This window comes from Canis aureus, chromosome 5 (assembly GCF_053574225.1).
Source record: "Canis aureus isolate CA01 chromosome 5, VMU_Caureus_v.1.0, whole genome shotgun sequence".
NCBI lineage: Eukaryota > Metazoa > Chordata > Mammalia > Carnivora > Canidae > Canis > Canis aureus.
The window spans coordinates 52450591-52467833 of NC_135615.1; the positions used below are offsets into that span (position 1 = coordinate 52450591).

Here is a 17243-nt window from a genome sequence, read left to right on the forward strand (position 1 = left end):
TATAAAACTTTGAGTTGTATTGAAATTAATTTGAAAATGTGGTGAGAAATGTCCTTACTTACTTTTCTTAAAATTTTGAGTCTTAATTTTCAGAATTAGCGATCTTGAAATTTTACAAATACGTGACCAATATTGAAAAATGGTAATAATTACTATGTAGTTGCCAGTCTAATTCATTAGTTGATTTATATTATATGAAAATTTATTCTTTAAAAACAATGAAAACCAGTTACACATATTCTGGTCTATGTGTTTGAATTTACTGTGACTACTTATGAATAGAGATGAAGACCTGATGAGAAGCCAAAATGAGAAAATAATTCAACTTATTTTATTGAGAAATTAAATTTAGAATACTTTTCTAAGAAATTACATTTATTTTGTCTACGTGGACTGTTAGATACTACATGAGAATGTTTAACACTATTACTCTTGAAAGCTTCCATTTAATTGATATTTTTCTATATTCAATTCTTCATTAATCCCTTGTACATAGAACCATGAATAGACTGACCCAGCTGGAAAGACTGGATTTGGGAAGTAATGAATTCACAGAAGTGGTAAGTTCATACTAGTCCTTATCCAGAGGTCTTAAGTTTGAGAACATGTGAAAATTAATGTATTTATTTCTTAGCATTTTTAAGAGTAAAATAAAGATACATATTTTTGAGAAAAAAACAATATGAAAGTTCTTAACAGGGAAAATTAAGCAGACAGAAATACCTGACAATAGTGAGAATAAAATGTAAAATAAATGAGAAACCCATGGAAATGGTAACTAAAAGTTTTTAGGCATAGTGAGTAGACAATTTGAGAAGTTATAAGGGAATCTAGAATGAATCAGACACAGGCAGAGGGACTACTTCTGAGTCAAAAGTAGCTCCCTGAGAGTATTGCTCAGGAATTTATTCAATGATAAAATATTTTTCTGTAATTTTACTTAATAGCTAAGGAGAAAACATCAAGTGAAACAACTGTTGTTTTTCAGTTGGTAATAAGACTCTAATAAGACCTCTAAATTGTTTTTGTTTTGTATGCAAAGTGTGCTATGATATGTAACAAAAAAGGAAAAGAGTATGTATGTAGATTTTTGTTTTTACTGAGCTTTCCAAGAGAACTCAGAAAATAAGCTAGATACTTTTTCTGAAGGGGAATTCATTGGCCTGAATATCATCATCATTAATTTTTTTTTAGTATGTTTATAATTTTTTTTTAAGATTTTATTTATTTATTCATGAGACAGAGAGAGGCAGAGACACAGGCAGAGGGAGAAGCAGGCTCCATGCAGGGAGCCTGATGCAGGACTCGATCCCGGATCTCCAGGATCACGCCCTGGGCTGAAGGCAGTGCTAAACTGTTGAGCCACCCGGGCTGCCCTATGTTTGGTTTTTAAAATTATGGTAGATTTCAAATGACTGGCAGTCTTTTTTTTTTTTTTTTTTAAGATTTATTTATTAGAGACAGAGCTAGAGGGGTGGGGGGGGGTGTAGTGGCAGAGAGAGAGAATCTCAAGCTGACTCCATGCTGAATGCAGAGCCCAAGGCAGGGCTAAGGTCCCACAACTCTAAGATCACTCACTACCTGAGCCAAAACTAAGAGTCTGATCCCTTAACCAGCTGTGCCACTTAGGTGCCCCTGGTCTCTTTTTTTACTTCTAGTATAATTAACATACAGTGTTATATTAGTTTCAGGTGTATAATACAGTGATTCAGCAAGTCTGTACATTTCTCAGTGCTCATCAAGAGCACTTTTAATCTTCACCAATTCCACCCATCCACCTATCCACCTCCCCTCCCACAGCAGTTTGTTCTCTATAGTCACAAATCTGATTCTGGGTTTGTCTCCGTTTTTACTTTGTTCATTTGTTTTGTTTCTTAAATCTCACATATGAGTGAAATCATGTGGTTTCTTTTTCTCTGACAGACTTATTTTAGCATTATACTCTCTTGAGCCATTCACATTGTTACAAATAACAAGATCTCATTCTTTTTTATGTTTAATACTCCATTACATATATGCACACACACACACACATATATACTACTTTTTAAAAAAGATTTTATTTACTTATTTGAGAGAGAGGGGAGCACCAGCAGGGGGAGCAACAGAGGGAGAGGGAGAAACAGGCCCCCCACTGAGCAGGGAGCCTTCGATGTGGGGCTCCATCCCAGGACCCTGAGGTCATGACCTGAGCCAAAGGGAGACGCTTAATCCCCTGAGCCACCCAGGCACTCCTGTCACATTGCCTTTATCAGCCTCAGTTGACACTGGGGCTGCTTCCATATTTTGGCTATTGTGAATAATGCCACAAACAGGGGTGGATATATCTTTTCAAATTAGTGTTTTCATGTTTTTGGATAAATACTCAGGGGAATTGCTGGATTGTATTTTTAATTTTTTAAGGAACCTCTGTACTGTTTTCCATTGTGACTGCCCCGATTTGCACTCCCACCAACAGTGCACTAGGGTTCCTTTTTCTCCACATCCTCACCAGCAGTTCTTTCCTGTGTTATGGATTTTAGTCATTCTGACAGGTGTGAGGGGATAGCTCCTTGCGGTTTTGATGTGCGTTTCCCTGATGATGAGTGATGTTTAGCATCTTTTCATGTGTCTGCTGTCAAATGATCATCTTAACAAGAATTTCTCAGTATTGTCAACTTCATGATTGCCCTGTGGGTGTTCATTATACATTTGCTTATCAAATAGACAGTGAACTCTACAGCTGAAGTCGGCTGAAGAGTGGAAGTTTTGGATACCTCATTTTTTTCTAAAATATTCATATTCTTTATTTTAATTGAGGATGGTTTATGATAGGTTTTATTGTGTGTTGTGGAAGTTTTTAAGCCCTTATAAAAAATACATGTACTATGCTTCCTAAATTGTTAAGCTATTATATTCTTGATATTTTTATACATATTAATCTACATCCATATTAACTATTTGAAAAGTCTTAATTATTGTTAGTCCTGTAAATCAGTAGCATTCAGAATCATTAGTTTTTGTACCATTTCAGTCTCCAGCATTATACATTTTTTAAAAACTCACCCTTAAGTGATAACAGGTAAAGCACAAAGAGATCTTTTTAATCCAAGACACTTAGAATCCTGACTTATATTTATGTATTAGCAGTAAATCTGAATGACATGACTTTTATGTATTACTTGTGTTATTATGTTGATTAAATATGATGGTACTCTGTGCCATCACAGTATCAGTGACTGGACAGAGGTTTGTGTAGTGGCAAAAATACCTTTGACAGATGCATTCAATAGAACCTACAAGGGCAAAAGTCTAAGATTGAATTTTGTCTCAATACCAAGGTCCATCCTAACTCTGGGAAACGAACAAGGGGTGGTAGAAAGGGAGGTGGGTGGGGAGTGGGGGTGACTGGGTGATGGGCACTGAGGGGGGCACTTGATGGGATGAGCACTGGGTGTTATTCTATATGTTGGCAAAATGAACACCAATAAAAAATAAATTTAAAAAAATACCAAGGTCCACTGCAATCCTCTAATTTTTTTGTTATCAACACCATATTAAAAACAATAATTGGGGGATCCCTGGGTGGCGCAGCGGTTTGGCGCCTGCCTTTGGCCCAGGGCGCGATCCTGGAGACCCGGGATCGAATCCCACATCGGGCTCCCGGTGCATGGAGCCTGCTTCTCCCTCTGCCTATGTCTCTGCCTCCTCTCTCTCTGTGTGACTATCATGAATAAATAAATAAAATCTTAAAAAAAAAAAAAAAAAAAAAAAACAATAATTGGGATCCCTGAGTGGCACAGCGGTTTGGTGCCTGCCTTTGGCCCAGGGCGTGATCTTGGACACCCGGGATCGAATCCCACGCCCAGGGCGCGATCTTGGAGACCCGGGATCGAATCCCACGTCGGGCTCCCAGTGCATGGAGCCTGCTTCTCCCTCTGCCTCTGTCTCTGCCTCTCTCTCTCTCTCTCTGTGACTATCATAAATAAAATAAAATAAAATAATTTAAAAAAACAAAAAAACCAATAATTATATAATTGCTAAGAGTTTGAAATAACAAAATGTTCATATCATGTGATTATGCCTTAGTTTACTTACCTTTCCCTTATTACTGGATACTTAAGATGGTTTTTTTCTTTTCTTTTTTTTCTTTTAAAGATTTTATTTATTTATTCATGTGAGAGAGAGAGAGACAGAGAGAGGCAGAGACAGAGGTAGAGGGAGAAGCAGGCTCCACATAGGGATCCTGACATGGGACTAGATCCTGGGCCTCCAGGATCAGGCCCTGGACTGAAGGTGGCGCTGAACCGCTGAACCACCCAGGCTGCCCAAGATGTTTTTTTCTTTATTTTCCTCCCTCTTAGTCATCAGGGAAAATCTTTGTCCTTTTCATAAAAACTAAATCTTTTCTTTTAAAGATATTATTCATTTATTTGAGAGAGAGAGAAACAGAGATAGCAAGAGGGAGCACAAGCAGGGAGGAGGGGGAGAAGCAGACTCCCTGCTGAGCAGGGAGCCCAATGCAGGGCTCGAGCCCGGGACCCAAGTCCATGACCTGAGCTGAAGGCAGAAACTTAACTGACTGAGACACCCAGACAACTCCTGCTTTTTTTTTTAAAATAGATTCTATAGAGCAGTTTTAGGTTTATAGCAAATTTTAGCTGACAATAGGTACAGAGATTTCCTGTACACACCCTTCCCATACATCTATAATTTCCCCATCATCAACACCCCCCATCAGAGTGGTACATTTGTTAAACTTGATTGAACGTATATTGACACATCACAATTACCTGAAGTCCATTGTTTACATTGGGTTTGACTTCTGGTGTTGTACATTCTGTGGGTTTGGACAAATGCATAACGATATGTAGCACCATTATAGTATCATATAGAATAGTTGATAATAAGTAGGTAACATTGATTAATTCTTAATTGATTCTTTTTTCCCATTTATTTTAAATTAAAATTTAATTAATTAACAGTGTATTATTAGTTTCAGAGGTAGTGTTCATTGATTCATCAGTCTCAAATAATACCTAGTGCTCATTACATAACATGCCCTCCTCAATGTCCATCACCCAGTTACCCCATCCCCTAGCCCCCTCCTCTCCAGTGACCCTCAGTTTGTTTCCTATGATTAAGAGTCTCTTATGGTTTGTCTCCCTCTCTGATTTCATCTTGTTCTATTTTGCCCTCCCTTCCCCTGTGGTCCTCTCTTTTGTTTCTTAAATTCCACATATAAGTAAGATCATATGATAATTGTCTTTCTCTGATTGACTTATTTCGCTTGTTCCATCCACATTGTTGCAAATGGCAAGATTTCTTTTTTTGTTGTTGGTAGAGTAGTATTCCATTGTTTGTGTGTGTGTGTGTGTGTGTGTGTGTGTGTGTGTGATATATATATATATATATATATATATATCACACACACACACATCTTATGTATCCATCCATCAGTGGACATCTAGGCTCCTTCCACATTTTGGCTATTGTGGACATTGTTGCTATAAACATTGGGGTTCAGGTGCCCCTTCAGATCACTATCTTTGGGGTAAATACCCAGGAGTGCAATTGCTGGGTCTTACAGGAAAAGGCTAAATCTTTTTTTACAGATAATGATTGAGAGTATCTTTTTATTGTACTCTTGAAAGCAATTGGTCTTACTTTTATTTATTAGTTTTATAAATACTTGAACCTGTTATGTAATCAAAAGCTTAAATTAGTTTTAGGCAGCCTACTCTTCTGGAATGCTTATCTTTGAGTTTTCTTTTAGTAGTACCACTGTAATGATTATAATATAGTGAAAAGTCTAGAATCCTGATTCTGCTCCATGCCTCCGCCCCCATTACTTATTAATTGTTTTAAACTAGAAGTTACCATTAGAAGTTCCCTGGAGCTTCTTTTGAAGGATAAAAATATTCAGGTAAATTACTGAATCCCCCTACCTCCTTCTTATCCAAACAGCCTGAAGTACTTGAGCAACTAAGTGGATTGAAAGAATTTTGGATGGATGGTAATAGACTGACTTTTATTCCAGGGGTATGTATATCAAACTTTAAATGGCTTTTCTTATTGTACTCTTTTCTTTGCAGTTTTATGAATTGTACATTTTCAAATTACCTTTTAAGAAAGGATGGTTATTTAGTTGTTAGTACTATTGGATAGAAGCAAATAACATTTTTATTTTTACTGTCAATACATTCTTGATTAAAATCAGAAAATTACCATAGTAAACTTTGTAAAATAGACTGTTTTTAATTCACTAGACCTGGAGTGTGTCCTTCCTAATGGTTGCATTTGAGTTTATATCCTAACTCATTTTGTCCAGAGATTTGTTAAAGTAGGATATTTTCTATGTAATTTCTGTCTTATCAGCTGACATTTATTCCCATACTCAAAGAACATATGAATCCCTGTGGGTCCTCTTGCCCTGGCCAATGGTGACAGCTGAGTTCCCAAAGAAAAGTATATGTCCATTGTCATTCTGCTAGTCTCTTAGCAAGAGCTCTTAGCTTTATTATTGAATATATTATTTATGGCATTTAATAAAAAAATTGAATCTTTTCTCTCAACTAAACATGTAATTATGAATTATAACTTGGTATTGATTTTATTATCTACACTTGCTACAAATTCATTTATTGGAATCATTAGATTTCCTTTTTTTTTACTTATAGTTTATTGGTAGTTTGAAACAGCTCACATATTTGGATGTTTCCAAAAATAATATTGAAATGATTGAAGAAGGAATTTCAGCATGTGAAAACCTTCAAGACCTCCTCTTATCAAGCAATTCACTTCAACAACTGCCTGAGACTATTGGTTTGTATTGCTTTCTGATTCATGTAATAAATTTACTAATGTAGGGCACCTGGGTGGCTCAGTGGTTGAGCGTCTGCCTTCAGCTTGGGTTGTGATTCTGGGGTCCTGGGATTGAGTCCCCTTTGGGCTCCCTGCAAGGAGCCTGCTTCTCCTCCCTCTGCCTGTGTCTCTGCCTCTTTCTGTGTGTCTTTAATGAATAAACAGATAAAAATCTTTAAAAAAAAATTTACTAATGTAAAATCTCAGAAATTACATTTTGCCATTATTTCACTCAAAACTTTCGTATGTCAGATTTTGTTATGAGCTAGTTCTGTTGTACTGCCAGTCACAAATCTTATTTGAATTTTTTCCTTATGTGATTGTCTACACGTTTTTCTCGGTTGACATTACTATATTTTTCTTTAAGAAAATGCCATTTTTATCACTACAATAAAATTTAAATTCTTTAAAAAGATGTTAATTTATCCAAACTTTAACTGCTAATCATAGCTATTATCTAGTAACTTTTTTCAATCTCTATTTTAGACTCATAGATGAGAAAACAAACCAGTTTAGCAGATCCCATGAGAGTCTTTGTGTAGTTACTTTTAGTCTGATGATGCTTCAAGGAAATTGAATTATTTTGATTGAAGAACCAATAACATAAATCTTGCCGTCTTTATGATGCTTAAACATGAAAAACAACAACAACAACAAAAAACCCTTTGTACATATTTATTGAGTTACATAGCTTTTTTAGCTCAGGTTACGTTTTGCAAAGTCTACAATTTATTCAACACTTTAAGTTAGACTCTTTGTATTTTATTTTATTTTTTTAAAGATTTTATTTGTTTATTCATGAGAGACACAGAAGGAGAGGCAGAGACACAGGCAGAGGGAAAAGCAGGCTCCATGCAGGGAACCCCATACGGGACTCGATCCCAAGACCCCGGGTCTTGGGCTGAAGGCAGATGCTCAAGCGCTGAGCCACCCAGGCATCCCTATACCTAGGAATTTTATATACCTACCATTCCTTTTTGTTTGCACTCACTTGTCCCCTGGCATTGTTTTAAGGAGTAGTGCTGCACCTGTGAACAAAGCAGACAGAAGTCCCTACTTTTATGAAGCTTGCATTTTAATAGAAGTAAGATAGATAAATATACACTACTGTTAAAAGGTGATATATCATAAAAATTGAAAATAAAGGCTAAGGGAATACAGAGTGAAGAGGTTAGGTTGGTTTTTCTTTTAGATAGGTTAAGAAAGTTCTGTATGATTCATGTCAAATGTAATATGTGTTTGCATGGACTGTTGATTGACTGGTTTCTAGTTCAAGCTGGAAAATTATATCTTACTTCTTCCCTCATAGGTTCATTGAAGAATGTAACAACTCTTAAAATAGATGAAAATCAATTAATGTATTTGCCAGACTCTATAGGAGGGTAAGATTTTTCTGAATTACTTAGAAGACTTTATTTTCATTCAGCTTTATGTATTTATGTTTATATATATTATGTATATATTTCATTCAACCATACATATTTTCGGGTAAGTGCTTAAATGGCATCTAAGGGAGATTCCATAAGCATTTAAATAAGTAATTGGACATAGGTTGGATATGTTTATAATAAAGAGAGGTTTATCTTTATTGTTATGCTTAGTGGAAATCGAGTTTTTCTAGATTGGGTAAAATCAAGTTGATATTTATGTGTTAAGTTTGGGGTTATATATAAGAAACTAAAAAAAAAATGTGTGTTTTCTATTTTAATTAATTAGGTTAGTATCAATAGAAGAACTGGATTGTAGCTTCAATGAAATTGAAGCTTTGCCTTCATCTATTGGGCAGCTTACTAATATAAGAACATTTGCTGCAGATCATAATTATTTACAACAGTTACCCCCAGAGGTATTGTATTTTCAATTTGCTTTGAATTGTTTTTTCATTTTATTTATTAAAACTACCTAGTGTGGTTTTATCTGTTTTCTTTAGAAATAATTGTGTAACTCTTTTATTTATTTCTGAATAATAATTAGCTATACTTATTTATAGAGGTATCTAAATACTTTTTAAACATGAAAATTAATCATTGAAAGGAGAAAATAATTATTCCTTTTATAAATGAAAGAATATTTTCATAACTTTTGGAAATGATATTTTACTTCTCTCTATTAAGCAGTAGGCCACAATTTTGATCCACAATTTTATGTTTCTGTTTCAGATTGGAAGCTGGAAAAATATAACTGTGCTATTTCTCCATTCCAATAAACTTGAGACACTTCCAGAGGAAATGGGTGACATGCAAAAACTAAAAGTCATCAATTTAAGTGACAATAGGTTTGTAAGAATTCTGGTTTATAGAAGACATTGATTGAATGAAATTAAAGTTTCATTATTTGATAGAAAATGGCATGCATTATCAATAATAAATATATTTTCCAAAGAAGACTGGCATTGCAAAAAAAAAAGAAAAGAAAATGGCATGCATAACATTCTCTCTTTTTTTTTTCATATTCTTTTCATATGTATTTTTGGTTTTTAAATAGAATTTTTATTTGAAAGATGACCTAATTTTCTGTGGTTTTATAGTGGGTTATTTGTCACAGTTCATTTTGTGTCAACTTTAGCTCAACAACTTAAAGCCTTAGCTAGATAGCTGTTCTTTCCTTATACTCACCCTTTTTTATTCCTTAAGTCATACCTTCACCATAATACTGATGCATGAAGCAGCTTTTCATTTAATCTGCTCCCTGTATTTTTCTAAGCAGAGATCTGAATTAGGCACCCATTTGCATAGCTTGGGCAACACAGTCAAAGTGCAGAGCAAATCACTAGAGTTGCTAAATTGGCATAATGTTTAAGAACAGACGGTCTGTAATTTTTCCTGAGGTAAAGATACTAATAATGATAAAAGAATGTAGAGCATTTTTACATTATGCTTTCATAATACCTTACAAAATATCAAAACAACATTATGCAATAGTACAGTATTGTTATTTTACAAGGAGAAAATTAACACTCAGATTTAAGATGGCTCACTTAGCTTGTAAAGTAGAGCTTTACTGTTAGCCCAGTTTTCTGACTAATTAAGGTATTTGGACTGTTACAAAATATCAAAACAACACTATGCAATAGTACAGTATTGTTATTTTACAAGGAGAAAATTAACACTCAGATTTAAGATGGCTCACTTAGCTTGTAAAGTAGAGCTTTACTGTTAGCCCAGTTTTCTGACTAATTAAGGTATTTGGACTGTTCCATTTTGTTTAAGAATAACCACTACCTTTTAAAAAAATTAAATCCTCATTTCCGCCCATACTTTGTACCCTAAAGCTAGAGCCCTTAGGTTCTAGCATATTGCCTTGGAAGGTAGGCATAGCAGAGTAGATAGCATAACAAGATAGAAGGTGTAAGTTAAGTAGACATTCTGTTTTAAATAGGGTGCTCTTCTAATTTGGCCTTCTGAGGAGTTAATATTATTTTGTTTTTTACTCATTAAAGATTTATTTATTTATTCTTGAGAGAGAAAGAGAGAGAGAGAGAGACACAGGCAGAGGGAGAAGCAAGGAGCCCAATGTGGGGCTCGATTCCGGGTCTCTAGGATCAGGCCCCGCCCGGGCTGAAAGTGCACTCAACCGCTGAGCCACCTCATACAATGAGGCTGCCCCTCATTATATTGTTCAAATAGCCTTTGGAATATGAAAGTGCTGGCTCAGAACTTGGAGTTTTTTTAACTCTCACTCAGACTTCTTGAAGTAGTTTGTTCTTTCTAAATATAAATAAAATATCCACAGCAATTTTATGAGACATTGCTTAAGGTGTTCTTATCTTTGAGTTAAAGTAAAGATGGTTAACATTTTTTCTTAGCAGATAATTTTTTGAGGCTATTTGATTATCTATTTTTCCTCTAGCTGAATTGATTCAATTGAAGCATTTTATTTTTAAAATGAATTCTTATAAAACTGAATAATAGTTTATCTTATATCTTATGTCAAAGACTTTTATCAGGTTCTCTCCTAAGTTAAATATTTATCTCCTGTTTTCATATTCAAAAATATAATATTGTTTAGAAGACCATTAGGTTTTGCTCTTACATTTTAACATTTGTTATTTTAATTTTGTTTGTATTTCCCCCCACAGATTAAAGAATTTGCCCTTTAGCTTTACAAAGCTGCAACAATTGACTGCTATGTGGCTCTCAGATAATCAGGTAGGCATTCTGATTTTGTAAATTCTGGAATTTCAATTGTGTTATAGAATTATGCACAATAATTTACATAGGCTCATTTAAGAGCTGTTATACCCTGGTATACATTTTAAAATATATATAAGGAAAGAAAATCTTAGAAAATATGTAGATGCAGCTAAGTTTTGTGCAATTTGTGTAGATTCAAAACATAAATCCTATCGGACTTGTCTAATTACTCCTGAATCCGTAAAAAGATATATTGATTAAGGTATCAGACTCAGTATTCTCCGTTTTGAAGTTTTTATAGTGATCCTCTGTGGTATTTTATCTATAGAAATTTAATAATCAATTTAAATTATGCTTCTAATCACACACTTTCACACGCCTGAAAGAAATGTTTCTAAGGAATTAAGAGTTACTCCTGGGACTTTTCTTTGATTGATAAATATTTATTGAAGGCTTAACAGTAGATCATGAACTGCTCTGGAAACTTGAGATAGTGCTCGCTTCGGCAGCTCATATACTAAAATTGGAAACGAGATATATTGGTGAAGCAAATAGAATCTTCTTATATTCTCATGGAGCTTACATTTTCAAGAGAGAGAGAAAAGTGATTGTGTAATAATGTGTCAGAGCTACAAAGCAAAACAGAACCTGATAGGCATTAGAGGAATAGCAGGGAAAGAGTAAACATCCTATTTTAAATAGGATGATTTAGGAAGTCTCTCTCTCTCTAAGGAAGGGAACCAGTAGAGCAGATGCTCCCATACAATTAGGAGTGAGCCATGCATAGACTAGGACAGTGAGTTGGGAGAGGAGGTGCCTTTAAATAATATTTAGAGAAAGGTCCTAATATTGGAATGAGCTTGGTGTAACTGAGGAATACATTAAAACCCTAACGGCTGGAAAATAGTGAGCAAGGAAGAGAATTGAGTAAGATTAGATCAGAGAGGAACATTGGGACTAGATCACATAGGACCTTGTAGGCCATACTAACCAATTGGGGTTTATTTTGAGTTAGATGAAATCTGTTGAAGTGTTTCCTGCCAGGGAATGGCAAAATGTAATTTTTTTTTAAAAAGGATCATTTGGCGCTTGTGTGAGGAATGGACCATGGTTGGGTGCTAAGATTAGGAGTGGAATATTCTGTTTTGGAAGGAGAAGGTTCAGTAAGGAGGGTATTGCAATAGTTGAGAAGGAGGTATTGTGGGGCTTCAACTATTGTGATAATAATGGGGATGGTGAGAAGGAATGTAGGACTGTCAGGTCAGTAATTGACTATCAGGCATTGGCTAGAGATAAAATTTGGAAGTCAGCATTGTACAAAGGGAGGATTTAACACCATGGAAGTGCATAAAATTACTAGGGAGAAAGAACAGAGAAGAAAAAAAGGTCAAAGATTAATAAGTTCAGGGAAGAGAGTGGCCCCAAAAGGAAAATGAGAAGAACCAGGTAGCCAGGAGAGGATGTTATCTAGAGAGTCATCTGAAGGAAGTACTTCAGGAAAGATCATCTGAGCCATAGTTGCTGATGGATCGGGTAGGTGAGAACCTCTAATTGGCCATTAGGTTTGTCAAGATAGAAGTAGTTACTGACCTTGGGAAGAGTACATATTTTTCGTGGAATAGTGGATATGAAATACTGATTTAAGTGTATTATAGTGCATGGGAGGCAGGAAGGTCAGGACAGTGAATCTTAGTACTCTAGCTAAGTTTCCATTTGGACAGTTAGCGGGGAAGTCTCTGTATTTGCCTTAGTCTTAGAAATAAATGTTAGTAATTTATCCTTGCATATAGTAGCTCTAATTCCCCTGTGAAAGACATTGGCAAAATATATTTTGAGTTTTGAGTATCTCATTCTTAGTTTTAGGATTCACAGTGTAGATTGTTGTAAACTTCTACTTTAATTGATAAGAAATCCCCTGTATAATGTCATCAAAGTAATAGATTGTAGGTCCTAAACAAAATAAGAGTTAACTTACTCTCTGTAAGTATGAGGAAATCTTTCCTCCATATTTATTCTCAGGTATATCTTACTGGTAATTTTTTTTTAACCTAGTAGAGTATACAGTTTGCTGATCCTTTTAATGAGTTAATGCTTAGTACTTGACTTTGAGCAATACCTTATAATAAGTTATCTAAAGCTGCATTTTCCTAAGGTTTGGATACACTAGTCTCATAAGATATTCTTTTTTTTTTTTTTAAGATTTTATTTATTTATTTGACAGAGTGAGAGAGCACAAGCAGGGGAAGTGGCAGGCAGAGGGAAAGGGAGAAGCAGGTTCCCCACTGAGCAGAGGGCCTGATGTGGGGCTCGACCCCAGGAACCCCCAGCTTCATGGCCTGAGCAGAAGGCAGTAACTTAACTGACTGAGCCACCCAGGCGCCCCCTCATAAGATATTCTTAAATTCTATAGTTAAATTTGCTTGGGAGACTGTATTTTATCCTTCTTTTAGATTATATTAACAACCTTTTTGTGTTACTATCATAAAGAAACCCACTTGTCTATATTTCAGGATTCTCCAAGCTTCTTAACCAAGACCAATTTTCTTACCTAATTCTTATTAATATTCTAAAAGGCTTGAGTTGTTGTCAGTCTACACTTAAGAATCAGATTGTAGTATTTCCTTGTTCTATAAGCTAAGGAAGGAAATACTAAAATGATGTTACCTTTGCTTTTGTGAGAGCTTGAACACAGTGATTGCTGGATCATCATTAAATGTGTCAGTTCATGTATATATGGAACTCTTAATTTTCTAATCTCTTAATTTAAATATTTACATGTGGAATGTTTGAAATTTTGCATTTGGATTCACAAAACATTGCTAGGCCCTGGCTTATGCCAGTTACTTATTATAGTTGTGAGACATAGCTCCTGGTCTTGAGGACTCAGACTTTTAGTATAATAGCACTATTGGAGTAAATACCAGCATATTATGCCAGATGACTCATTTTAGTGAAATTATCTAGTATCTAAGAGTTTCTTCATATTTACAGTGTTCTCTCATTTTCTTTTCTTTGTCCCACATCTGTTAATTACTTAAAAAAAAAACAAACAAACAAAACTGTAGTAGGGGCACCTGGGTTGCTCAGTTGGTTGAACATCCAGCTCTTGATATTGGCTCAGGTCATGACCTCAAGGACGTGAGATCTGCACGGATGGGTCTCTGCACTCTAGGGAGTCTACTTAAGATTCTTTCTCTCCTTCTCCCACTGCCTCTTTCCCTGCTCATGCTTGCTCTGTCTCTCTGAAATAAATAAATAAATCTTAAAAAAAAAAAAACCTGTAGGGGTACCTGGATGGATCAGTTGGTTAAGCATGGCTTGAGCCCTGCTTTGGGCTCCTTGCTCAGTGGAGATTCTGCTTCTCCTTCTCCCTCTGCCCCTCCCCCTGCTTATCCTCTCCCTCTCTCTCTCTCTCTCTCTCTCTCTCTCTCACACACACACACACACACACACACATACACACACACACGTGCACGCACTCTCAAATTTTTTAAAAATTGTAGTGATAGGGGCAGCCCCGATGGCTCAGCAGTTAAGCGCTGCCTTCAGCCCGGGGCCTGATCCTGGAGACCCAGGATCGGGTCTCACGTCGGGCTCCCTGCATGGAGCCTACTTCTCCCTCTGCCTGTGTCTCTGCCTCTGTGTGTGTGTCTGTCATGAATAAATAAATAAAATCTTTAAAAAAAATTGTAGTGATACAGGGTTTGTGTTTTTTCTCAGTTTGACAAGTAATAAACAGGTAAATAATGAATCATCTTGTGTAGCTATAAAATCTCCCTCACAGTATGAAGCAGTCATTTTGCTAAGAAAGAACAACATATAGGGGAGAAGGTATGTGAAAGTAATTTGAGTAGAATTATCAAAATAAATTGCTCTTAAAAAAAAAAAAACCCACAACAAAATAAATTGCTCTTGGATATTTCACTGACCATTTAGGGAATGTACCTGTATGCAGTACATGGAGTCACATAATTTTTCATGAGTTTCTGAAGTCTTAAACAGAACAGTTGATTCATTTCCTTATTCGTTTGTTCATTTTCATTCAAGAAATATTTATTGAACAACTGCTTTGTGCCAGGCAGACTAAGATGGGCCAAGTAAGGATATTAAGAAGGTCATTGTAATGCAATGTGATAAAAGGTTTAGTAGGATTAGGCTTCAGGATGAAAGAAGAGAAGCAAAATTTGGGGATGTAAATGCAGGTTTCCCCGTGGAGGAGATGCCTGCAAATGACTAACCACTTCTTAGAAGAATAAAAGGATTTAAACAAAGATGGGGGAAGAAAATACTAATTAGAAGGAATATCATAAACCTAAGTACTCTTTGGTGAAGAAGTCTAGGGTACTCTGTAACTGGAGAAGTGGTTCGTTGTGACTAGAACATAACCTTTAAGTGGAAGAGTAGGAAATGAGGCCAGAGAGGTAGACAGCTCTCAGGTCATGGAGAATCTTGTATGCCATGCAGAGAAACTTGCATTATATTTCAAGACTGGTGAACAGTTTCTTTTCTAATTAACTTGCATGGCAAGTTAATTAACTCTGTTAATTTATGACTGGCTTCTGAATAATTGTTATAAGGATTCAGAAGTCATACTCAGCCTCAGTGGGAGATTGCTGTGATTAGGGTAACTTGTAATTTATTGTCCATACTAAGACCCTTTTGATAATGAAAAGGGCTTTATGATAACTATGTCACATCAGCATGTGTAAAATGCAAATATCCCAGGCAAATTGGCTTTTGGTCATTATAATCATAATCAATTATTCATATATGCCATCAGTTTAAGAGAAAGAAGTGATCCTGTAATACATGTCAACCCTACTATAGTTGATGATGAACCAGTATGACGTATGAACAAGCAAATAGTAGGATAAGATTGTTATTTTGGAAAGCTTTTTGGGCTGCATTGTGGAAGATGGATTTAGCAGGGGGTAGTGGTGCTTGGTGTGAAGGCAGGAGAGACTAGACTAGAGAGTAGGGCATTGCCAAACTCAAGGCCATAGAAAATGTTACCTTGAAGTAAAATAATGGTAACAGGGCCAGAGAAGAGCTAGTATATTTAAGATATAACTTAAAAGGTCACATCATGGGCAGCCGCTGTGGCCCAGCAGTTTAGTGCCACCTTCAGCCCAGGGCCTGATCCTGGAGACCCGGGATTGAGTCCCACATCGGGCTTCTTGCACGGAGCCTGCTTCTCCCTCTGCCTGTGTCTCTGCCTCTCTCTCTCTTTCTCTGTGTGTCTCATGAATAAATAAATAAAAATCTTTAAAATGGTCACATCACTAGAATATGTGAAGAATTCATGTGTGTGAGAAGAAAGGAAGTAAAAACGAAGGTGAGCCTCAGAGATGTGACTGGAGGGCTCGGTGGGTATTGATGTATTGATACAATAACCAAGATGAGGAACCACAACAGAAAAAAAGGTTTATGGGAAGATAGTAGTTCCAGTTAGGTATGTTAAGTTTGAAGTACCTTTGATATATCTGGGTAGAGGCACCTAGAGAACAATTCTAGTGGCCACAATCCTCTCCAGCTTTGTCCTAGATTCTGGTTTCTATGCTCTTGGTTTCTCCATTCTTTAAATTTCAAATCTCCTGGGATTTCTGTAAGTACTCCTGAAGGCAGTTTTCTTTTTCCAGGACAGTTATAGATCTGTTCCTTTTGTTTATTATAAAAATTTTTTAAAGATTTTTGTCCCAAGAAGAGATAATAGGAGTTCAGCTCATCATTTTAATCGCCTTTTTTTAGGGAGTGGTTTCATAGCTTTTATTATTTTCTCAAAAGGAGCTCTGAATTTATTTATTTAATTGTTAGGGATGGATGAATCATGAGGAATACTAATATACATACATACATACATACATATATACATTTATTACTTACATTTAAGTGGCAGCTGGGTCAATAGGCTTAGAAAGAGTGGCCATATGATAGTAGATTCAAGTTAATGATGAGGCAACTGGCTTAATGGAAGAAGTTATGAAGTTATAATGGGATAAATGCTGTTTGAGGGGTCAATTCAAATGAAGTCTGGAAAATATGCATTATATTTTGACAAGTTATACTTAACTTGCCAACTTACTATGTCTATAACTAACGTAATTTTAGAGGTGTACATCAAAAACCCAGTTGATGCAATTTAAGGAATGAATAAATGAGAGAATGAAGCCATACAGTTGTTGATTAAGCTTTTAAGAAGGTTGGATGAAAAAGAAGAGGAGTGGAACATAAATTGGTAGCTAGAGGCAATGTAAGAGGGAATCCTTT

At 35.8% G+C, this 17243-nt stretch overlaps 1 protein-coding gene across 13 annotated transcripts in view; it reads left to right on the plus strand.

The window, feature by feature from the left end:
* ERBIN (erbb2 interacting protein) overlaps window positions 1–17243 on the plus strand; it is a 118731-nt gene that overhangs the window by 63690 nt on the left and 37798 nt on the right. For all 13 annotated transcript variants that reach the window (XM_077897986.1, XM_077897985.1, XM_077897988.1 and 10 more), the window contains 7 exons: window positions 497–560; window positions 5947–6021; window positions 6660–6804; window positions 8153–8225; window positions 8560–8689; window positions 9003–9118; window positions 10922–10991. In XM_077897986.1, coding sequence (XP_077754112.1) covers window positions 497–560; window positions 5947–6021; window positions 6660–6804; window positions 8153–8225; window positions 8560–8689; window positions 9003–9118; window positions 10922–10991 — 673 coding nt within the window. The remainder of the gene's footprint in view (window positions 1–496; window positions 561–5946; window positions 6022–6659; window positions 6805–8152; window positions 8226–8559; window positions 8690–9002; window positions 9119–10921; window positions 10992–17243) is intronic.